At 35.3% G+C, this 22,758-nt stretch overlaps 4 protein-coding genes across 6 annotated transcripts; 3 read left to right on the forward strand and 1 right to left on the reverse strand.

Annotated features, from left to right (window-relative positions):
- Positions 1-1,696: 1,696 nt before the first annotated feature.
- LOC140966036 (zinc finger protein BRUTUS-like) lies at positions 1,697-9,380 on the forward strand. Its single transcript, XM_073426308.1, has 14 exons — positions 1,697-2,075; positions 2,675-2,884; positions 3,845-4,039; positions 4,123-4,451; positions 4,853-5,075; positions 5,331-5,499; positions 5,610-6,833; positions 6,956-7,127; positions 7,489-7,710; positions 7,785-7,922; positions 8,266-8,500; positions 8,583-8,642; positions 8,864-8,935; positions 9,033-9,380. Exons 1-14 carry the CDS (start codon positions 1,803-1,805, stop codon positions 9,162-9,164), a joined length of 3,654 nt encoding a protein of 1,217 aa, XP_073282409.1. The 5' UTR covers positions 1,697-1,802; the 3' UTR covers positions 9,165-9,380.
- Positions 9,381-9,739: 359 nt separating this feature from the next.
- Positions 9,740-15,045, forward strand: LOC140966093 (chaperone protein dnaJ 15-like). Of its 3 annotated transcripts, none has more exons than XM_073426422.1 (12): positions 9,740-9,889; positions 10,212-10,486; positions 11,322-11,445; positions 11,658-11,740; positions 11,838-11,949; positions 12,045-12,149; positions 12,320-12,370; positions 12,781-12,870; positions 12,960-13,068; positions 13,191-13,339; positions 13,428-13,481; positions 14,526-15,045. In XM_073426422.1, exons 2-12 carry the CDS (start codon positions 10,359-10,361, stop codon positions 14,757-14,759), a joined length of 1,239 nt encoding a protein of 412 aa, XP_073282523.1. In that variant the 5' UTR covers positions 9,740-9,889; positions 10,212-10,358; the 3' UTR covers positions 14,760-15,045. The 3 variants fall into 3 exon arrangements, with proteins under 3 accessions (XP_073282523.1, XP_073282526.1, XP_073282525.1); XM_073426425.1 differs by having other exon boundaries at positions 13,428-13,543; positions 13,689-14,596; XM_073426424.1 differs by having other exon boundaries at positions 9,884-10,021.
- Positions 15,046-16,387: 1,342 nt separating this feature from the next.
- Positions 16,388-18,117, forward strand: LOC140966143 (uncharacterized). The gene is made up of 2 exons (XM_073426499.1): positions 16,388-17,364; positions 17,466-18,117. Exons 1-2 carry the CDS (start codon positions 16,546-16,548, stop codon positions 17,535-17,537), a joined length of 891 nt encoding a protein of 296 aa, XP_073282600.1. The 5' UTR covers positions 16,388-16,545; the 3' UTR covers positions 17,538-18,117.
- A 1,786-nt stretch (positions 18,118-19,903) lies between these two features.
- On the reverse strand, positions 19,904-21,170 carry LOC140966144 (transcription factor MYB62-like). The gene is made up of 2 exons (XM_073426500.1): positions 20,623-21,170; positions 19,904-20,506 (listed from the first exon to the last, which is right to left on the reverse strand). Exons 1-2 carry the CDS (start codon positions 20,904-20,906, stop codon positions 19,933-19,935), a joined length of 858 nt encoding a protein of 285 aa, XP_073282601.1. The 5' UTR covers positions 20,907-21,170; the 3' UTR covers positions 19,904-19,932.
- Positions 21,171-22,758: the final 1,588 nt, after the last annotated feature.

Consider the following 22,758-nt stretch of genomic DNA (forward strand, 5'->3'; position numbering starts at 1 on the left):
TAGATACCGTAAACTATTATCATCTTGACCAAACTTTTATCCCCGAATCCCCTTGACCTAAAAGCGAGATACCCTGCGTTGATAGGATTGATGGGTCATTTATCTATAAATAATTAATCGCACTTACTTGATAAGACACCACTCGATCAAACTACTTTATGTCCACGATTGAAAATCATTTAATCACCAAAAAAAGGTAGGAAACAATGAATGAGAGTGAAAGATAAGAAAATAAAAAAGACTAGAAAAGTTGTATGGTATGTATATCAATATGATTCACTCAGTGTAAACATGCATGGTGGGCAAGTCTTTTGTGGAATATTGTGGGCAGACCACAAGCAACACACACACACACTCGACTATTTAATAAAGGAAGAGTGGAAAACGTACTTGGCCACTAACAAAAACTCATGGCACTACATGCATCAACTCTTCTGCTTCTTTTCTTTTTTTTTTCTTATGATTATATATATTGTTTGAGGACATGGTTTAGATGAAACAATGGAATTCGAAGGGTTAACTATATGTTGTCTTCATTTTTAATTTTTTTTTTAAAAAAAGATTATTTTCTTCTGAATTCGACGTCGAAATCATGAAAGAAAAATATTTTTTTTTAAATATGATAATGAACATGGTCAGAAAAAAGAAATAAAGCTCAAGTCTGGATAGGCCTACCGGTATTTAAATTTGAGTCAATTTTGTTCATGAAAGAGAGTACCATGCATCTCTACGAGAGGTCAAATGTTTAAAAAATTTTATTTTTGTTTTCTCAGTTTGAGTATGTAATACAGAGCTTGTTCAGTATTATTTATCTGATCAACATAGTTTATAGGTTTATTATATTGGTTTTTGAGTTTATTCAGTACACATCAAATGTAACAAAATTAAAAAGAAATTAATATGTTTATTTTAGTTAATGCTGGTTTGACGGCTGTCTTTAGATATCAATTTAAAAAATATTTTGCGATTTTGTACTTAAATTATTAATTAAAATATAATTGGTTTGTTATCTTAAAAGTCACATGCCCTAAGGTTCACCTACCCACGAACAAATTTTCAATGACATTGATCAAACCAAGAAAAATTCTCTTGCCATTGTTAATTAGGTTAATTTTGGATTAATTGCAATTTGACGTACTAAGATTCCGCCTAATCATCATCGGTTCACTTTCTCATACGGCCACGTACCTTCCTTCTCCTGTCACGTGCCATGCACGTTTGAAAAATTCTCTGATATGCCACGTATGATTGAGTTCTTACATTGTCTCCTAATCGATCTAATAAATGTTATTTATATGAATAATCTTTTTATCCACTAATTAAATAATAAGTGATAAATCATGATCATTTATCTATATATTAAAATTATATAATTATAATTTATTCACTTACAATATGTGTTATATGTCGGAGTGGAAAAAAGTGTTTATTTCATTCTATCCATGTGGACATTGTCTCCATGATAGGATGGATGACCAATATTTGCCATGCATATATAAAATTCACTTTTTTTTGGAATTATATGTGTGACAAAATCTTATTCGTTGAAATGAAATGAGAGTAATATCCACGTATATAATATCTCATCTACGGGAAAAGGTATCGATAAAACACTTGTAATCCACCACACATACCATAAATAAAATAAATAAATATAATATTATGATAATTCGTTATTATTGGTTAAAAAGACATTCCCTTGTAGGTGTCCGTGTCCAGATACAAATTGCTTCCCAATCCCATTCGTCCAGCAAAAAGGCACCTCCAGTTTTCTTGAGAAATCCACTGACACTGAGAAAGCAATGGCAACGCCTGGGATACAGAATGGCAGCGTATCCATGATGGCTGTCGGGCCGGTGGATCAGAATGGGCACTCGACGGCGGCGCAGCAGCGTTCATCGCCTGTTCGGATTTTCTTGTTCTTCCATAAGGCTATACGGGCGGAGCTCGACGGGCTTCATCGGGCCGCCATGGCTTTGGCCATGAATAGGAGCGGCGGAGACATCAAGCAGTTGATGGATAAGTGTCATTTCTTAAGGTCGATTTATAAGCACCACTGCAATGCCGAAGACGAGGTTTGTACCTGCTTGTATCAGTGTATGTATCATTTTTTGTAAAGCTAGAATTGGATGGTCCGTGCTGTTTGTGGAGATTGACTGAACTGTGTTTGTTTACTGAATTTCGGGAATGGTATGTTTTTTTTTTGAGGAACTCTAAGCTCTACTCACAAAATTTCTAGCATTTTATGCAAGTGATGCTGTCGTAATTTTGTTATACTTCATGGATTATCCATTCCCGATTATATTAAATCTGGGAAAAAAATTCCAACTATTTTCCCTGACTTCCCCCTCTTATTTTTAGACAGCATCTGAAAATGTTTGCTAAGTATTATTTGCGAAATTCATCTACATTCTTTTTTACTCGTCAATAATTTCCTGTGAAACTTGCAGTTAAACTTATACTGAAAACTTTATTGGCGAAGTTGGGCAGCATGATCTTAATTGATTTTTAGGCATCAACTTGGCTTTTGAAATTTTCCTAGAGAGTTGTTTGGACACATTTAATTTGTTGGTAGAAATCTCACATTCCATTGCTTAATGTTTTTCCCAACCATTATTTATTATTGCCAAGAAGCAAACACGTACCGCTACCATAGTAAGTCTCGAAATTGTAGGTTATCTTCCCTGCACTTGATATACGTGTGAAGAATGTGGCTAGAACTTACTCCCTTGAGCATGAGGGGGAAAGTATGCTCTTTGATCATCTGTTCACATTGCTGGACAATGATACATCAAATGAAGAAAGCTACAGGAGAGAGTTAGCCTCTTGTACAGGAGCCCTTCAAACATCAATTTCTCAGCACATGTCCAAGGAAGAGGAGCAGGTTTGATTCTTAAATTGTCTGTTTGTTGATCACATGCATCACATAGATGATTAAAAAGGTTTATTGTGATTATCTTAGCAAGGCAGGAAGATTTGTATTCGGGTTCTTGCATATTGCTTTTGGTTCTCTATGATTAGTAGTCAATCCCGCTACTGCTACTTGTGATACGGAGGTAGCATCCCTGATCTAGATTGTACTAGGAGCTGCAAATCCGATTCTTTTGTTTGTTCTGGGATGTGGGACACACTGCTTCTTAGAGATTTTGATCATAAACAGTTCTATCATGAGAAATCTTGTTGACAAAAAATTTGGTGTTTAATTTTATAAAAAATAAGACTCAAAGATCTTGCAATCTGAGTTAGAGTCAAAATGATATCAAATTAATTGAAGAACAAATTCAAAGCCATGGTCGAGGCATGCTTTTTTAAGATTTTGTCACCCTCATCTTCTCTACAATTCCAACAGATGGTACTGAGCAATCGCAACACTGGTCCATTTTTCTCTACGGTTTATAAAGATATGGTTTGGTTCTCAATATATAAATTTTTTCAGCATCAAATTTGTAGGGCTTTGCCTCTTATTGATTTCAATATTTAACTTTAAATATCGTATTTAGGCTGACCTTAACTAATCATTTTATGATGTAGAGCTCTTGTTCTCTAGAAAGACAGGAATAATTGTGAGAAAATATTAAAAGCACAAACGGCATGTTTCAAGTGCTGCACGCTAATGAGAAGTAAATATTTTTTGTGATCATGGAGATGAGTCAGATGAAGTAGCGTATGTTCATATTATCGTATGAATTTCCAAGCAGTTTATCATACACCCAATTAAAGGGTGCTTCTAGAAGAAATATTTGCATCTATACTTTCAGCATGCTGAATGTGGAGACCAGGCTGAAGATTTTTGGATTTTAAATCCCTTGTTTATCTTTTGTCTATCTCTCTTTTCCTGTGGCAGGTCTTCCCGTTGCTCAATGAAAAGTTTTCATTTGAAGAGCAGGCATCATTAGTGTGGCAATTTTTTTGCAGCATTCCGGTAAATATGATGTCAGAATTTTTACCGTGGCTTTCATCATCAATTTCGCCTGTTGAGAGGCAGGATATGCGCCAGTGCTTGAACAAAATAATACCACAAGAAAAGTTGCTACAACAGGTTAGTTAACTTTTAGGGAGATGTAAACAGAAAGCAGTTTCTAAGTCTACATTTCTGACCAGTGCTTGTTTTTCTTTTTGAAGGTTATGTTTACTTGGATGGATGGAGTAAAGATTAGCAGTAAGCGTAAACGTTCTGAAGAAGACCCTAGACAAAATAGCTGCTCTGATACTCCAATAGAAAACAAGCACTGCATTTGTGAATCTTCAGAGACTCCTGAAAGTGATATTCTGTCATTAAATACTCTGTATCATCCAGTAGATGATATATACCACTGGCATAAGGCTATCAAAATTGAATTGAATGACATAGCTGAAGCAGCTAGAGATATAAAGTTAACTGGAGAGTTTTCTGATCTATCTGCCTTTAATAGGAGGCTTCAATTTATAGCCGAAGTCTGCATTTTTCATAGGTTGACTTTGGTGTTGTGACTTTCCATATTTTATTTTGAAATTCAATAAATAAATCACATTTCATCTGAGTTTGACTGTTAAGTAGCTGGGACTGGTGTAAAACATTTTGTGTAAGCAAAAATTGTCAGTTCTTATTGCTTAGGGCCCACACTGTTACTTTGGGATTGGTTAGTTGAAGCATCCGCTTCTCACATCAGTACTTTAATAAGGTTTGCCTCTTTTGATCTACTTATCAACATGAGAATAGTTTTGGGCAAAATGCTTTGTTGTTACGCCTTCTCTTCTGCATACGTTGCATGCAAAACCACTAACTATTATAGTTGAAGCTAATTTTATGCAATTTGCTGCATAATCTTTGATGAAGTTTGACCCGTTTTCTTTCATCTCAACTTTAAAGCAGTATTGCAGAAGACAAAGTTATATTCCCTGCTCTAGATGCAGAATTGTCTTTTGTCCAGGAGCATGCAGAAGAAAAGAGTGAATTTGACAAGTTCAGATGCTTGATAGAATATATTGAAAGCGCTGAAGCCAACTCTCCTGCTGAATTTTACTCTAGGTTATGCTCGCAAGCAGATCATATAATGGAGACAATAAAAAAGCATTGTCACAATGAAGAAACCCAGGTGTGTGATGGGACCTATTCCATTTGTTAATTTCTGAATTGGCCTTAGTTTTAGTGGTATCATATTTGAACTGCCGACATCCCTCATCGAGAAAACAATTTTTATTTTTATATAAGCAAGTGCTAAAGATCTAAAATCTGGAGTGCTATTCTGCAACACCTGATTTTGGGATTACAAAAGGTGTAATTATATTCGATGCATGCAAAGGCTGACTTCCTCTGCATTTAGATTTTTACTACTTGTGTTGAATTGTAGGTTCTTCCTCTTGCTCGGAAGTATTTCAGCGCTGAAAGGCAGCGTGAACTATTGTATCAAAGCTTGTGTGTGATGCCGTTGAGATTGATTGAATGTGTCTTACCTTGGCTGACCAGATCACTGAGCGAAGAGGAAGCTCGATGTTTCCTTTACAACATGAACATGGCAGGTTTTGTGTCAGCTTCCTTTTTCTCAGCCCTGGGGACCTTTTGTTTTTTAATAATCTATATAACAGTAAGTGAATGATTGATCATTAGCTTAACCATATTATTGCTGCAGCTCCGGCATCAGATACTGCATTGGTTACTCTGTTCTCTGGTTGGGGATGTAAAGGTCACCCAAGGAGCTACTGTTTGTCTTCTAGTGAAACTGGTTGTCCTGCAAGGACTCTTACAGAAACCCAAAATAATTTTGTCAAATCTTGTGGCGATTGTGGGAATTCAAGTATTTTTAATGAATCTACAACTTTTGGATTAGAAAGTAAGTGTGAGAAGACTGTTAAGCAAGAAAACAAAATTTCTCTCGTGGAAAGCAGTGGTTGCAATATCTCAGGGACAGAATCCCAAAAAACTTTTCTCAATAACCGAACTTGTTGTGTTCCTGGTTTAGGAGTCGACAGCAGTAGTTTAGGGATGAGTTCCCTTGCCACAGCAAAATCTCTGCGTTCTTTGTCATTTAGTCCTACAGCTCCTTCTCTTAACTCCAGTCTTTTCAACTGGGAAACAGAAATTAATTCCTCAGAAATTGGGTTCACAACACGGCCTATTGACAATATTTTTAGATTCCATAAAGCAATTCGAAAAGATCTGGAGTTTCTAGATGTGGAATCTGGGAAACTTAGTGATCGTGATGAAAACTTTCTCAGACAGTTTGGTGGTAGATTTCGTCTTTTGCGGGGCTTATACAGAGCTCATAGTAATGCAGAGGATGATATTGTGTTCCCTGCTTTGGAGTCAAAGGAAACTCTACATAATGTTAGCCACTCTTACACATTGGACCATAAACAGGAAGAAGAACTGTTTGAGAATATTTCGTCCGCACTAGTTAAGCTTTCTCAACTTAATGAAAATTTGAATGCAAATAATGTGACTGGGAATTTGAGTGAGAAGCTCTCCTATTCTTCTGAATGTGTTGATAATTTGAGAGAATATAATGAGATGGCTACCAAGATTCAGGGCATGTGTAAATCCATTAAAGTAACTTTAGATCACCATGTCATACGTGAAGAGGTTGAGCTTTGGCCATTATTTGACAGACATTTTTCTGTGGAGGAGCAAGACAAACTTGTTGGCCGCATAATTGGTAGAACAGGAGCAGAGGTACTCCAGTCAATGTTGCCGTGGGTAACATCTGCTCTTACGCAGGACGAGCAAAATAGAATGATTGACACATGGAAGCATGCCACCAAGAATACAATGTTCAGTGAGTGGCTTGATGAATGGTGGGAAGGGACTGCTGCTGAATCCTCACAGGTACCGACATCAGAGAATAGTATCTCGAAAGGTATTCAGGGTGCATAAACCTCTTCCCTCTTGTGCTCTTTGATGCAGTTGGCAATTTTGTTTCTCATAGCAAGATACATATTTTAACAGCTTGCATACATTAAGTTTTGAAACTATTTTCAGAATACGAGATGCATGAGTCCATGGATCTAAGTGATTATAATTTTAAGCCTGGGTGGAAAGATATTTTTCGGATGAATCAAAATGAGCTTGAAGCAGAGATTAGGAAAGTCTCTCGTGATCCAACCCTTGATCCAAGAAGAAAGGCTTACCTTATACAAAATCTGATGACCAGGTTCTACATGCTTATTATTTTCAATGCTTCATGGTAAATCTCAATTCATTATTTGTGTCAATAGCTTTGAGTTTCACAATCAGGAAATATATATTTTTGGCAGATTATTGGGTATTCATCCCATATACTGGGCTGTTTGATTTGTTTCTTTTTCGGGTAGTGCTCAGTTACAGGAATCTATTGTTTAGTTCCTGTCATATAGATTTATTTCCAAATTGTTTTTAATTCTTCTATTAAGCATCAATTTTTTTATTTGTTACAGTTTCTATTGTTCGTTAATATAGTTCCACACACTGCTTTTTTTCGTTGTTCTTGATATTGTGTTGCGTAATTCTCAGTCCAATTATCATCTTTTATTTAGTCGGTGGATAGCTTCCCAGCAAAAAAATTCACAAACCAAAAGTGGTGAAGCACAAGATAGCGAAGACTTTCTTTGTTGTTCCCCTTCCTTTCGTGATCCAGAGAAAAAAAATTTTGGATGTGAGCATTACAAAAGAAACTGCAAGCTTCGGGCTGCTTGCTGCGGAAAATTTTTTACCTGCAGATTCTGCCATGATGAAGTCAGTGATCATTCGATGGATAGGTAACTCTTGGATAATTGGTTGAGTTCTGAGGGAATCATGTTAGGAAAATTCTTTGAGTTTGTTCGCTTTGCAGGAAGGCAACATCTGAAATGATGTGTATGAAATGCCTAACGATCCAACCGGTTGGACAAATTTGCACAAATACATCTTGCAATGGGTTTCTGATGGCCAAATACTATTGCAGTAGCTGCAAATTTTTTGACGATGAAAGGTTAGTGATTATACAATGGCTGCTACATATTTGACAAAACGTAAGTAAGCCATGACACAGTTGTGAAATAAAGGCTTGGAATTTAGTGAAGATTTTGCTTTTCTTTAAAATCTCTCTTTAAGTTTTATGATCATTACTTTTTCTTATGCCTGAGTTCTATTGTCGTTTTTATCCATCTGACAGTGCATTCATGAGTTTGGGATATGCACAGATTATGTAGAAATAAAGACTGCACGGATAGTTCTTGTTATCTTATGAGCTCAGATAAATAGATATTGACGACAAAACTTTTGTATTTGAGCTTTTTTGTAACTTTTTTGTCCTTAAAATTTAATTAATTCAGGGAAGTCTATCATTGTCCTTCATGCAATTTATGCCGCCTTGGAAAAGGGCTTGGTATAGACTTCTTTCATTGCATGACCTGCAATTGTTGCTTGGGAATGAGGCTGCTGGAACATAAGTGCACAGAGAAAGGTCTTGAGACCAATTGCCCCATTTGTTGTGATTTTTTATTTACATCAAGTGCAACTGTGAGGGCTCTTCCCTGTGGTCACTGCATCCATTCTGCTTGTTTCCAGGTTTGTTAAACTGCTTTGTATTAATATGATTTGTCTTATATAAACTATCTAAAGATATGCTGAACATTTATCCTCATCCCAGGCATATGCTTGCACTCGTTACGTCTGTCCCATATGCAGCAAGTCTATGGGAGACATGTCGGTAAGGATGTGTTCTTTCTTTGAATGATTTAACTCACACTGAATCATTTTTTGATGATTTTGGGTTGAGTTTGAATGATTCATCGTACTTGGAATCCTTTGGTCCAAATCCAATTACCTCCTTTGAAACACGTCCTGTCCAAACTGTTGGCTTATAATTATTCTTCCTTTATTTTGTCTACTGAGAGACCCGTATCTCTTATTCCCGTATCTCTTATTCAGGTCTACTTTGGCATGCTTGATGCTTTAATGGCTTCTGAGATCCTCCCAGAAGAATACAGAAACCGACGTCAAGTGAGCTTCGAAAACCCTGTAACTTTTACTTTATTCATTCAATGCCATTTATTTATTTTATAAACAACCAAGAAAATTAATTAAGTTCTACTTGTAGTATATATTATGCAATGACTGCGACAGAAAAGGAACTGCGCCATTTCATTGGATGTATCACAAATGTGGCTTCTGTGGATCTTACAGCACAAGGGTAATCAAGGTTGAACAAGATCCTAATTGCTCCACATAGTTTTTTTTTGCATTGTACCGAAACGATTCTTGTGTAGCATTTTTTGTGTGGATTGCCATCCGCACTTCCTAAGTTTGTACATACGTCTATTCTCCGATTGTTGCTGGAGGCACTTGAATTTCTACCAGTTGCTTTCTAGTTTATTTAAACCATGTTATTCACTCATCTACCCACCTATTTTTTTTTGAGTTGGAGGAGTTATTTGTTATATTTGAATGTCGAATTCGAGTTCGATTTGTTACAATGTAGTCTTGAATTCGAACTCTCGTATCAAACTTGGGTGCTAACTACATGTTAACACCACGGGTGTAATTATTGTTTTTTGAATAAAATTCTATTTAAAACAATTAAATTTGGGTTTTTTTTTAAAATATCTTAATAAATAAATTCATTTTGAAATGTAAAAATGTAAAGCAAATCAATTATTTTTNATTCACTTAATAAATGTCAAAAAAATTGAATTTTTGAAAAATATTTATTTATTATTTAAAATTTTTATATAAAATAACATTTGGTTGCATGAAAAAAAAAATAGAAATGGAACCCCTAACAATGATTACATCATCATATAATCTTCTCTTGGTACTGAAATAAATTGGGAACTTCAAATTATTTGAGGAAAGAAAGAAGAAATTTTATGGGATAATCGCAGCTTCTCATTGGTCCCATCTGGCGCTCAGCTCGTAGATCCTCCATTTTTGTTTTGCCCTAATTCGCATATCCATGTAATTTCTCGAAGCCCGAGCTTCTTAATTTATGTGGGATTTATTTGTTGTTTTTCATTTGTTCTATCTTGCTGAGTTGATTATTTCTTGTATTAGCAGTTCGGATTTATTGTCAACAGATCTTATAAGCACGTATTATATCATTTGGTTTCCTTTATTGACGTCGAATCAATATTTTATTATCTGCAATCTCGCATTAATTTATTAGAAATTCACAAATCGGTCCATGGCTTTGATTTTCTTCCCTTTGCTAGCTCCTTGCTAGATAAGATTTTCCATGTTTTAATTGAAATTCATTTGTTTGATTTTGTTTTGCTTGCAGATTTGAATTTTGGGGCGAATGATGTTCAGCTAGATATAAGGCCAAATCAATATCATAGGAGGCAAACGTCTGTGTAGGGAAAGACGGGGACTTTTGAAAGGGAGAGATAAAATACAGTAAATAAGGTGAATTTTCAGAGAGAAGAAAATGGGGGGTTCAAAAAAGGAGGGGCCGTCGGCACCAGCACTGAGAAAGGACCCATATGAGGTGCTTTGCGTGTCAAGGGATGCATCTGATCAGGAGATTAAGACTGCTTATAGAAAGCTTGCTCTCAAGTAAGTTTTTTTTTGTTGCCTTCTCTCATTCTTCAATTTTCACTTACTATATGTCAGTGTTCCTTCTTGTATGGCCACTTTCATGGAAAGTCTGGAAGTCTTCGCTTGGAGTTTAATGAATCTTGGGGTATTTGGTTTGCTATTTAGTGTCTAATTAGTTGTTTTCACGGTTGTTGGTGTCTTTACGTTATTACTTGAGGTTGATTTGATTGGAAACTCCAGTGTTTTTAATGGGCTATATTGTTTTGATTGGAGGTGTCGGATCTTATTTTTTCATCAATTGGGTTTTGCAGTTTGAGGGTATATTTTGGGGCTTAATAATGAAATTGATGGTAAGGTCTGCTTCACTCCCTGGTCTTAATTTAGGACCATTGCATTGTAATTAGTTTTCTCTCAGTGAGGAGTTTACCTTCTGTTTTGTCTTGCTCAGTGCTAACAAATGATTTCCATCTTTAATGAGACATGAAGTGTTTTGTGAACAAATATGGAGTCTGCTTTTAATTCAACTTTTCCGTTCATTATGTCTTGTAAATTGTGTGAGGATGGATGCCACAAATTTTTGAGCGTTTGTGTGCTTGAGATCGCTACTGCTCTATTTCAAATCAATAGGGTATTTTTGTCTACCTTTTAGTCACTCCGTCAAAAACATGTCGTCTCACGTGTAGTACCATATATTGAGGTATTTTTTTTTAAAAAAAAAATGTCCAAGTCTTTTTTTGCAAAGGACCCCTTTTACACAGACATACATAAAATATATGCCCAAGGAAATAGCAGAGAAACTGATGTCTAGGAAGTGTTCTTTGTCGGGTAAAGTAATAATCTTAGATATCTTCAGATATCATCCAGACAAGAATGCCAGCAATCCTGAAGCTTCGGAACACTTCAAGGAAGTTGCATATTCGTATAGCATCTTATCCGATCCAGAGAAGAAGAGGCAGTATGATAAGTCAGGTTTTGAGGTACACTACTCTATTCTTTGTTATCACATTTTGTTTTGCAAACTTGATGTTTTTTCCCTGATTTGATACATTGTAAGTTTATGCTGTGTTTGGTTAAATGGATATTATAAAGGTGACAAGTAAATGACATTGATTTGAATTTCAATTTTTTGGTTGTTATTGCTTGAATAAGAGTTTTCTAATTGTATTAACATCTGTATTGATATTATAAGGCCCTTGACGCTGAGGGAATGGATATGGAGATTGATTTGTCCAACCTTGGAACCGTAAACACAATGTTTGCAGCTTTATTCAGGTTATATTTATGCTTCTTTTCTAACTTAGACTAAGTCGTAAATATATTATACTTTGTGACTAATTTGTAAGTTGTTCAAATATCTTTATTTGGTTAGCAAGCTTGGTGTCCCTATCAAGACTACAGTATCTGCTAATGTTCTTGAAGAGGCTTTGAATGGCACTGTAACGATTAAACCACTTCCAATTGGAACTTCAGTCAGCGGCAAAGTACGTGCCTCCCATAACTGCATAGAAAACATGTTAGTTGTGTTGGTGTTATTTTCTGTATTGGTTCGTTTATTTCTCCTTTTGTCTAAAATCAGGTAGAAAAGCAGTGTGCTCACTTCTATAGTGTAACCTTTGATGAGGAACGAGCAGAGGCTGGAATTGTAGTTAGAGTGACTTCACCATCTCAAAGTAAATTTAAGGTTGCGATACTTCTTTTACCCATATTTAGCACAACACATCCTTGTATCTTTCTAATTTGTGGAGAAACGTGATTCTTTTTTTCTCTCCCCTCTTCAATGTTGAAGGAAGAAATGGAGGGTCTTGCTTCTTGAGTTCAGTTCTAATAGTTCCATTTAACATTTAATTTCAGCTTTTATACTTTGAACAAGATGCAAACGGGGGATATGGGTTGGCCTTGCAGGTAATTTTATTTATTTTTCCGGTTTTGGTTGTTAATGTCCTCTCAAGGGTAGAAACACCAAATCTGCTGTTGTGAGAAAAAGTTCCTTGTTTCGCCTCCTTTAGCTTGAACTTGGTTTCTCTCGTATCTTATAAACAACTCGGAGGTCTCTTAAATAATGAGTTGAATCATGAATGGTTTTTAAGCTTCTTGAGGTCGGGGACAGGTGGAGAATTGGATTTGAATATATTTACTATTGTACTTCAACTTGCTTCTTTTCAAGCTGTATCAGTTCTGTATGAGCTATCTTTTTACCTAATAGCTATTTGTTTGCATTTGGTTAGGATGCTGAGTAAATTTTTAGAAACATACTCAATTGAATTGACAGTCCTTCTCTAATGAACTTGTGCTACTGTTATAAACTTTTACAGGAAGATAGTGAGAAGACAGGCAAGAATACTTCAGCTGGAATGTACTTCTTGCATTTCCAAGTGTACAGATTGGATTCGACTATAAATGCGGTGTGTCAGTTATTTTCTCTATTTTTTGGCCAGTCAAGAGTCTTGCACCATTTATTTTGTTTAGTAGTATGACTGTTTTGTTGGTGTAGTTGGCAATGGCTAAGGATCCAGAAGCTGCTTTCTTTAAAAGGCTTGATGGACTTCAGCCTTGTGAGGTCTCGGAACTAAAAGCTGGCACTCACATATTCGCTGTTTATGGTCTGAGCTTTTATAACAAATGCAAATATATAGAACTATGTGGCATGTCAACTAAATTCTAATAATTGCATGAAAGTGGCTTAAAATTTCTTCACGGGCTGACATTTCACATGTTGTTGCAGGAGATAATTTCTTTAAACCTGCTTCCTACATAATTGAGGCTCTCTGTGCAAAGTCATATGAGGATACGACTCACAACCTCAAGGATGTTGAAGCTCAGATTTTGAGAAAGAGAAATGAGCTGCGCCAATTTGAGGCAGAATATAGGAAGGTGTCCTTTTCCAACCCTGCTTTGTTATGAATTTTGTAGTACCGGTTGCGCTTGTCTTTGCCACATCTCAGTCTTTTCTTGTTTTCAGGCATTGGCACAATTCCAAGAAGTCACCAATAGATATAACCAGGAAAAGCAATCTGTAAGTTGGCTTTGGAAGGAATCCTTTGTTCTGTTCCTGCTGTCTTGAGCTTATTAAGCTTCTTAGACAGTTTTCTATTTAGACAGTTTTTTATTAACGGGGCATGGATAATACATAGATGAGATAGGTCAAAAAGAGCAATGTCTTGTCCAAAACTTCTTAAACCTTGAAATTAAAATTCTGGATGATCTTGTCAAATTAAGCTCGTTAGACAGTTTTTTATTAACGGGCATGGATAATACATAGATGAGATAGGTCAAAAAGAGCAATATCTTGTCCAAAACTTATTAAACCTTGAAATTAATATTCTGGATGATCTTGTGAAAGTGAAACCCATTTCTGTAATGGAATTCAGACATTTCTTTTATTTTGACTAATCTAGTCAGCCTCTTACTCCAGTTATATTTGGTGTTTCTAAAGTCCATTTTTCTGCTGAAAATTACTAGACCCTGTTATTACCGTCAACTCGATTTGTGCACATTTATTGAAACTCTTAGACAGTGGTACGAAGAAAGAATGCATGCCCTAGACGAGGTTCTTATTGCTGGTTGATTCTGATTTAAAAGTTAAGAGATCAAATTGAGACTTTTGATTGAAAAACAATTGCGTGTTTGCAGCAATCCTTTACCTTATACGATTCCACAGTCATTAGCTTATATTTCCTGCTTGCATCCACCCCTTGTTAAGCTGTGTCCAGTAGGATGAATCTTTTGGCTGTTTACTTGAGCAGTCTTACTGTTCAGAGATGCAAGATGTACTTTTCCTCTCCTTTTTTGTCTGGTGAGGAGTGTTAGAAGGGGCAGTCCAATCAACTTGGTCCTCAGTAGCAGCAGTTGGCTTTGGAAATATCCCGGTTAACCAAATCTTCTTATCATTTTATTAATTCTCAATAGGACTTCCTTCTCAAATTGGTATTTTGTTTATCCAAATTGGTTGAGTAAGTGTTTAAGGATAACTCACTGACACACTGATTCCACCTTCTTCACAGTAGCTTTTGCCTCAAATATTTAATTGATGTGTACCTTCTATGCTACTTGTGAACAGGTTGATGAGCTTCTAAAACAGCGAGATGACATCCATGCATCTTTTACCACCGCGAGATCCCTTTCCTTATCCAGTGGGAGTGGCCATTTTAGTAATGGAAGCAGCAGCAAATTTCTAGCCGATGATTATAAATCTGAGAGTCCAGGGGAAGAGGGAAGTTCAGATTCAAAGGACAAATCTTCGAAGAAGAAATGGTTCAATCTTAACCTTAAGGGATCTGATAAAAAGTTATGACTGGTTATACATTGTGCTTGATCCCCAAGTTTGAAGTTCTTTCTTGCGTGCAAGATTATCCGATTGTAGTTTGCTGTCTATAGAAGGCTCTGTTGTTAAATGCTCGATCCCTTTTGGCTTTTGCGAGTCGTTCCTTGTTTGCTATATTATTTACGTAGAATGTTGAAACATGCAGATGCTTTTGTACGTAGATATCCTATTCTTGGAGATGTTAAATATTCAATGCCAGTGTTGGTAATTGGGATAGCTATAAAAACAGTAGTGGAATTCGATTTGTTTTTGTTATGATGCTTTTCTTGCAACTATTTCATATATTTGTAAGCTGTATTTTTATTTTGTTAGGTCTTATTTAGCGATTATCCTTGAATGCTTATGTTAATATATCTTTTAGGATATATCATGTATATAATACTATGTTGGATTAGTAATATCGTACCATATATTTACTTATTTTACTTTAGTATCATGTGATAAACGACAATCATAAATAAATACGAACTTAAGAGCCAATAAAATTTAAATTTAAATTCCCAAAGTCGCTAAATGGTTTTGGTTGAGATACACAAGATTCTGGCAAATATATTCAGTCTGGAAATAATTGTTGGAGCTGAGATCATTCGACAGAAGAAATTTCCATGCCCAGACATTGAAAATAGTATGAGTTTTATTTTTATTTTAAAAATAATAATTTGAAGATGATTTGTTATAATTGCATCTTAGGTTCCGTAGGATGAAATGATTTGATTTGGACGAAGATATTTGATTTGAGAAAGTATCTGAAAGTTGAATTTGAAATGACATAATCACATGTTACATTTACATCAGTTGACATTATGAGTGAATTTGAATTACATATATATTCATTATGTTGTATTTGGATCGATAAATTTTAAATATATTTTTGTTGTTTTAGATAAACAAAATCCTAACTTCAAATCAATTACTTGCATATTTATATAGTGTTTCATATTAATTAAAATGTATTTGAAGTTCACTTCTAGAAAAAGTTTAAAATTCATTTTATTTTATACTGTTAATGCGTAATCTATCCAAATTTCTAGTTTAAATTGTTTTTTTAAAAAAAAATTCGAAAGTATCTTGAAATATTTTCGGTCCATTCGTATTTTACCGTCTAAAATACTCATTCTTATGAAACCAAAAATTACTTTTCGTTAAAAAATAATATTTTTTATAGATCGGATAGAAAATCATAAAATTGGTGGATGATAATGTATCATCACAGTTTTTGTGATTTTTTAATAACTTAGTTTTAGTTACATAAATATAATTTAATTATATAAAAGATAAATGAACTTGAATGCTTCACATATTATACTATTTTAAACAAAAATTAAATAAAATCCACAGAAGCAATGTATTTTTTTTTTAAAACTTTTAATTTAGATTAAAAGTTTTAAATTCTATTTATATATTAAAATTTGAAAGGTTAGACCTTTTTTTGGACTACGAAGATTTATTTGATTTATAAGGAAGTTTCTATCTTAAAGAAAACCTATAGCCCCCAAATAATAATAATAATAATAATAATACAACCCGAAATTAGATCCAGACCCGCGACAAAAGATCCGAGAACCTCCACCTCCATATATAAAACGCCACCGGCGAGTTTCCCATAATAACAACAATGGAGGCACAGCTTCTCTCTCCCCTCTTCTCTTCTACAATTTAATCAAACAACATTTCTCTCGTTTGATCAACTACTCCCCCAATCAAAGTAACAATTAGAAAGGAAGAGAGCTTAATTTCATAGTGTTTTGATTCTATAATGGCTACGAATACAGAAAGATCGAACAAGGCGGCATTGCATAATTTCACGATGCCTTGCGACCTGAGGTGGGGCAATCAGAGGTTCCTCCGCTGCATGAAAGTGAACTCCCATGGTCAAATCTCACCCCTCCGCCGCTTCACCACCGATGCTCATTCTTCTAATCATCACCACCACCGTTCAATTTCGATCGAACACCGCCACGCCGCCACCAGAGACAGAGTGAAAAGAGAATCCTCCGCTGATGAATTCCGCAAAGTGGTCTCCACCCCTCCGCCTGCCGATCATGGGATCGCCGCCGTTAGAGAGAAGGTCATGCTCGATCTTCAAACAGCGGCTGACAAGATGAAAGACGCTATTTTTAAGGAGGGTCTGGAGGAGGGCGTGGCTTTGGTCGTTGTTTCTCCACCGACGCCGCTCCCTGTTTTCCAGACGCCGCCTGAGGCGTCGGCGGAGTTGCCTCACGGCGAGACCCACAAACCGTGGAGTTTGAGGACGAGGAGAGCAGCGTGTAAAACAACGCCGCTGAATGGGTTTTCATCCGGTAGAAATTGTTGTGGTGGTTTCACCAGAAGTGACTCCGGCGGGAAGGGGTTGACGGTGGATGCGAGTAGACCTGTCTCGGGATTCTCTCCGGTTTCGGCAGTGGCGGCGGACAAATCTCCTGTGCTGAGGAGTGGCGGCGAGAAGAAAGACCGGGAGAAATTCTCGGTGGCGCTTTCAAAGAGAGCGATTGAAGAAGATTTCTTGACAATGGTTAACCACCGGCCCCCGCGCAGACCCAAGAAAAGAGCTAAATTTATTCAGAAACAATTGGATGTAAGTACACGAGAAGTCGAACAATTTGATTTCAAAGACTATAAATCCAAAATCTGTGATGAATAATGGTTCTTGATTTTTTATTTTACAAAAAACTGCAGACACTATTTCCAGGATTGTGGTTGACAGAAGTTACAGCAGATATGTACAAGGTTACAGAACCAGCTCCATGAACAAGAAGGTGATATTGTCGGCAATTGTATCCATCATTCTCTGCGTTCTGAAGCTGAATTTTGAAGTTAAGGCTTCATCACAGAGTACTCTGGTAAAATGCTGAGTACAAGAAAAGAATTTAATGTTGTTTTCCGATGCTAATTTTTGTCTAGTCTTGATTTATACTTGTTTTACATAATAATATATATAATGAGAATGAATAAAGAAAAAATGACATATTAGAAATGGTTGGTGGGGAGGGAGTGGTGTCCCCCCCGTTCTTTTTTTTTTAGTTTGTGGGTAAATTTGATGAACACGATGGCTCAATCATCGTATCGTATGGTATGCAAATGCAACTTCATTTTCAAGTGGCGATGTTTTCGTACGTGTGTTCCACGAGGTGTGAAATGGGCTGGTCCCATCCAATCTGTCTGTTAACCCAGTATAGAAGCGGCAGGGCTTGGCCGGTGTGCCGATATACGGTTATGGTCTGGGCAAAACCCGATTAGAAACTGGGCTAGATGGCATGGCCCAACCCATTTGGCATGCCAATTTAAACTTTAATACCTAAAGTATGAATTATGTTCACTTAATATAGAAAATGAATTCGGCATTTTAAATTTTTATGCGCTCTTTTTTTATTTCTTATACTTGAAAGATAAAAAGTCGCATTTTGAGTAACTAATTCTCTCATCTCATTTTGTGTTATTGCGTGTAATGAAAAATCTCAAATGATCGGAATTGATCTTATTACAAATGGGACGATGTTAGCAAAGGACGACACGGGGATATCACAATGTCTACATGATCAAGCTATAATTAATCACCAACCAGTGGCGGAGCCACAGTAACTGCCGGTGGCCTTTTTTTTCAAAAAAAAAAGTTATATATAAATTTTGTATAATTTTGGATTAATATGATATTAGAATGGGTAGACCAATTTAAAATATCAAAAGATTTTATAGTTTAAAATTTTAGTCTGAGTAGAGTCATATTCCTGGTTGTCGCCACCAATTCTGTATATATTAATGGATGATTAAAAGCGTGAAATAAAATAAATGATGTGATTAAAAAAAATAAAAATTGGAAAGGGAAAGTGTATTTGCTTGCAAAAGTGAGTTTCCATGAAAACTTATCGATCGTCCTTGGAGCACATCGCATGAACTTTTATAAATATGCGTTGCGTTGTTAGAAAATTCCAACCATCTTGTAAGATCAGTTTACTCGTTCTTGAGCTACCTTTTTTCCAAATAAATTCTCGACTGACTTCTTTATAAAATCCCTCCTTCCCCAAAATATTCGAAGCAAAGGGGCCAATAATGTTTATTATTCATTTTTAATTTGAGTAAAGATCCTGTTGTTTAGTCTCAATCTTTATGTTAGATGAACTATAAATCATTTATAATTATATATATCAATATAGCTGGCTTGCGACCAAATTAATTAATAAAACTATTTTTATTTTTCATCTTGGACTGCAAAGAAAATTGCATTTTTGTTTTGCATGTTTACATTTTCTTCATGTTATCAAATTTTAATTTTAATCAAATATTTCTCAAAATATTAATCTTTTTTATGGAGATTTCGATATGATACTATAGATCACATCAATGTCGTATTGATGACAAATCACTGTTATGTCAAAAAAAAACGATTAAAATTGTACACACACAAAAACAAATATAATAAACTAAAAATAAAATTAGACAATATTGAAAACCAAAATCAATTCTAAGATAAAATTATGGGTTTGAGATCCATTTATAACTTGGTCAAGTAAAGAAAATGATATACAGTTGTTTTCCACTACCAAGCTCGTGCCTATCTCTTCCAAGTACGATCCATTGGTGTCACCATCCAATACTATCTATCATATCTCACTGTTGATTGTAATTTTATACATGTTTACTTTAATTAATTTTAATACGATTTTTAAATTAGAATATGTCTCTTGTGAGACAGTCTCACGAATCTTTATGCGTGAGACGGGTCAACCTTACCGATATTCATAATAAAAAGTAATACTCTAAGCATAAAAAGTAATAATTTTCATGAATAACCCAAATAAGAGATCCGTATCATAAAATACGATCCGTAAGACCGTCTCACATAAGTTTTTGTCTTTAAATTAAAGGTAACATGCAGTACAAGCCGATGAGGTTGTTTTTTTTCCTTTCCTATGAGTAGACAGACAGCACGTCGAACATGACATTTGAATTGAGTACTCCTCGTTTTTATTAACACATTATTTGTAGTATTATTTGCTGCAATATCATCAGTAATTCATAACTACATAGTAAAAGACCTGGCTGCTGATTGATCTCAAACACACAACAACTTTACAAACACACATAATATAAAACTTGATATTCTCTTTTGAAAGGCCCTACTAGAGAAAAAGTACAATATATTTATCTAAACACCCATCTTTCTATATTGCCATAACTCATCGGTTTCCCAAAAAGTACGCCTTCCCAATTCATCTCCAAACCAATCAACGACACCCTCTGCGTGGTATTCGGGCAAGGAAATATCCTGGGAATCCATCCTAGGCATCATTCCATAACTAGGAAGGTCAACAAAGTAACAATCATCATCGAATTGTGAATATGCACCGCCAACTTGAATGCCAGCAGTCCTTAGATCTTCATTAAAATTACCATGTTCTGAGTTATTTACCAGGTTATTTGGTTTTGGATATAGAGAGTGTTGCATCAGGGCCTGGTCAAGAACTGGTGAAGGGGCGGCAGTAAATACTTGAGTTTCAAGGCTGGAGATTGAAGAAGAAGGAGACGCAGTTTGATCTGATGATTCTTGTTTCATTTTTTCTAGTAATCTTGGCTTCCAAAACTTGCGAATGGCTTCGACAAACTTCTTGCTGTTGGAATCGACCTTCAATTGTCTTGCCTGTTTTTGTACCCTCGTTCTCCAGTAATTTTTAATTTCGTTATCCGTTCTTCCTGGTAAATGCTGTGCGATTTTGGACCATCTACAGCCCAGAGAAAGTGATCAAATATTTTAGGCACTGAATCTATATTCAAAGAATTTTTATTTTTTTTTACTTAATAGTTTCAGGTATATGAGTACAAACTTAATTAAATTCACCTGTTTCCCCATTCAGAATGGAGCTCAAGAATCAAGAGCTGTTCATGTGGTGTGAGGTTTCCACGCTTAATATCAGGCTTCAGATAATTCAACCACCTCAATCTGCAACTCTTCCCAGTTCTCTTCAAACCTGCGCATTTGGCTAAGGAATTCCAATGGCCTTCCCTATGGCAAGTCACGTATTCAATAAGAAGATTGTCTTCTTCAAGAGTCCACGGCCCTCTTCTTATCTCACTTCCATCTTCTTCATAAAAATCGCTACCTGTAACCTTACTTTTACTCATGATGATGTTCGAAATAACAATTAGATATATGAACAAAGGGAGTTTTTGGTTTAGCTTTCTTAGAAAGTTGGAGAGAAATCATGACCCGGAGTAGATTTTATAGTACTTGTCAAAAAGATTAAATTTAAGGATAAAATAAATAAAAAAGGAGTACACCCCACTCGGAGAGTTTCTCTAATTCTCCACATGATACGGCTTTTATCTTTCTGCCTAAAAATATCAATGATAGGCTACATGGAATTTTCTGTGAGTCGAGATTTGTGCGAAATGAATGAGGAATTGATACTCTTTGTGCGAGCATCAAACTCTACGGAGACTTCACACACCACACATATCCCCACTATTTCATTAAACCCCACCACTCACCTGCATTATATATATATATAGGGATATTGGTATATTATTAAACTTTGTATAATTAATAATAATTATTAAATTTAATTTTTGTAAAAATAGAAATATATATAATCATTATATGAGAGATGCATGAATGCCAGTAAAATATGCACTTCTATTCATAGATTTAAAATGAAATTAAAACTCAGATAAGAGACGTTGATATATATAAAAAATATATATAGATATAATCTTTCAAAATTATAAGAGACAAAATGTATATATATCTAATATTAAAAACTGGTAGATTTATGTAATGTTTGCAAAAGATTATTTTAAATGTTCATAACACTACAAGAAAAAATATCTTTTTACTTTTGACAACGGTTTTAACAAAAACCATTGTCGTAGCCTAAAAAAATCCGCTCAAAGACAACTGTTTTTTTAAAACCGTTGTCTTTGATATATCTACGACAACGGTTTTTCGGTTTTTAAAAACCGTTGTCTATGAGCGTTTTTTTTAGAGCTACGACAACGGTTTTTAAAAACCGTTGTCTATGAGCGTTTTTTTTGTGGGCTACGGCAACGGTTTAAAAACCGTTGTGTATTAGCGTTTTTCTTAAAGCTACAACAACGGTTTGCTACAAACCATTGTCTTTCAACTGATTTTTTTTATAAATTTGTTGTCAATATTAAATTTTGCAACGGTTTTAAGCAAAATCGGTCGCTAAAATTAGCGACGCTTTAACTCCACCGTCGCTAATTTAAAACTTGCGACGGTTTAGGTATAACCGTCGCTAAAATTAGCGACGGTTATAAGTAAAACCGTCGTCAATTTAACTTTAGCGACGGTTTTGCAAAAAATGTCGCTAACATTAGCGACGGTTTGTATTCACCGTCGCTAATTTTAGCGACGGTTATATTAAAACCGTCGTCGATTTAAAGGTAGCGACAGTTTAGCCAGAACCGTCTCTATATTTAGCGACGGTTTTTATATAACTGTCGCTAAATTTAGCGACGGTTTTCGAAACATCGTCGCTAATATTAAATCGACGACGGTTAAAGCAAAATCCGTCGCAAAATGGCTATAAATACGTCTATTTTCTACCCAACCACTTCACAACACTTAAAATTTTTCGTCTTTACACAATTTTAGTTTTGAATTAGAATAAATTTTTTCTCTTTAAATTTTAGTAAAAATTTAAATAGTTAGCATAGAAAGATTATGTGTTTTTTTTTTAATATTTATTAAAATATTAAAAGCGAATTTTTTATATTACTGAAAAATTAGCTACGGAAATCATCCCAAACTGTCGCTAAAATTAGCGACGATATTTATAAAAGACCGTCGCTAAATTTAGCGATGGTATGTAAAACCGTCGCTACTTAACGATGTGTAAGATGAATTCCGTCGCTAATAAATGTACGACGGTTTTCCAAAAACCGTCGCAAATTGTAGTTATCACATCACTCCAAAACCGTTGACTTTGAGCGAATGCTTTAACCAAAGGGCCTT

The sequence above is a fragment of the Primulina huaijiensis genome, unplaced genomic scaffold (genome assembly GCF_012295235.1).
Source record: "Primulina huaijiensis isolate GDHJ02 unplaced genomic scaffold, ASM1229523v2 scaffold20025, whole genome shotgun sequence".
Taxonomy (NCBI): domain Eukaryota; kingdom Viridiplantae; phylum Streptophyta; class Magnoliopsida; order Lamiales; family Gesneriaceae; genus Primulina; species Primulina huaijiensis.

Bases quoted from the DNA above. Each gene is read 5' to 3' on its own strand.
- LOC140966093 (XM_073426422.1), top strand. From the start codon at position 10,359: ATGGGGGGTTCAAAAAAGGAGGGGCCGTCGGCACCAGCACTGAGAAAG. The intron at 11,446-11,657 runs GTACACTACTCT...TGATATTATAAG, and splicing joins ATGATAAGTCAGGTTTTGAG to GCCCTTGACGCTGAGGGAAT. The intron at 12,150-12,319 runs GTTGCGATACTT...ATTTAATTTCAG, and splicing joins CATCTCAAAGTAAATTTAAG to CTTTTATACTTTGAACAAGA.
- LOC140966144 (XM_073426500.1), bottom strand. From the start codon at position 20,906: ATGAGTAAAAGTAAGGTTACAGGTAGCGATTTTTATGAAGAAGATGGA. The intron at 20,507-20,622 runs GTGAATTTAATT...TCTGGGCTGTAG, and splicing joins CATTCTGAATGGGGAAACAG to ATGGTCCAAAATCGCACAGC.
- LOC140966143 (XM_073426499.1), top strand. From the start codon at position 16,546: ATGGCTACGAATACAGAAAGATCGAACAAGGCGGCATTGCATAATTTC. The intron at 17,365-17,465 runs GTAAGTACACGA...AAAAAACTGCAG, and splicing joins TTATTCAGAAACAATTGGAT to ACACTATTTCCAGGATTGTG.
- LOC140966036 (XM_073426308.1), top strand. From the start codon at position 1,803: ATGGCAACGCCTGGGATACAGAATGGCAGCGTATCCATGATGGCTGTC. The intron at 7,711-7,784 runs GTAACTCTTGGA...TTCGCTTTGCAG, and splicing joins AGTGATCATTCGATGGATAG to GAAGGCAACATCTGAAATGA. The intron at 8,936-9,032 runs GTGAGCTTCGAA...TTCTACTTGTAG, and splicing joins AATACAGAAACCGACGTCAA to TATATATTATGCAATGACTG.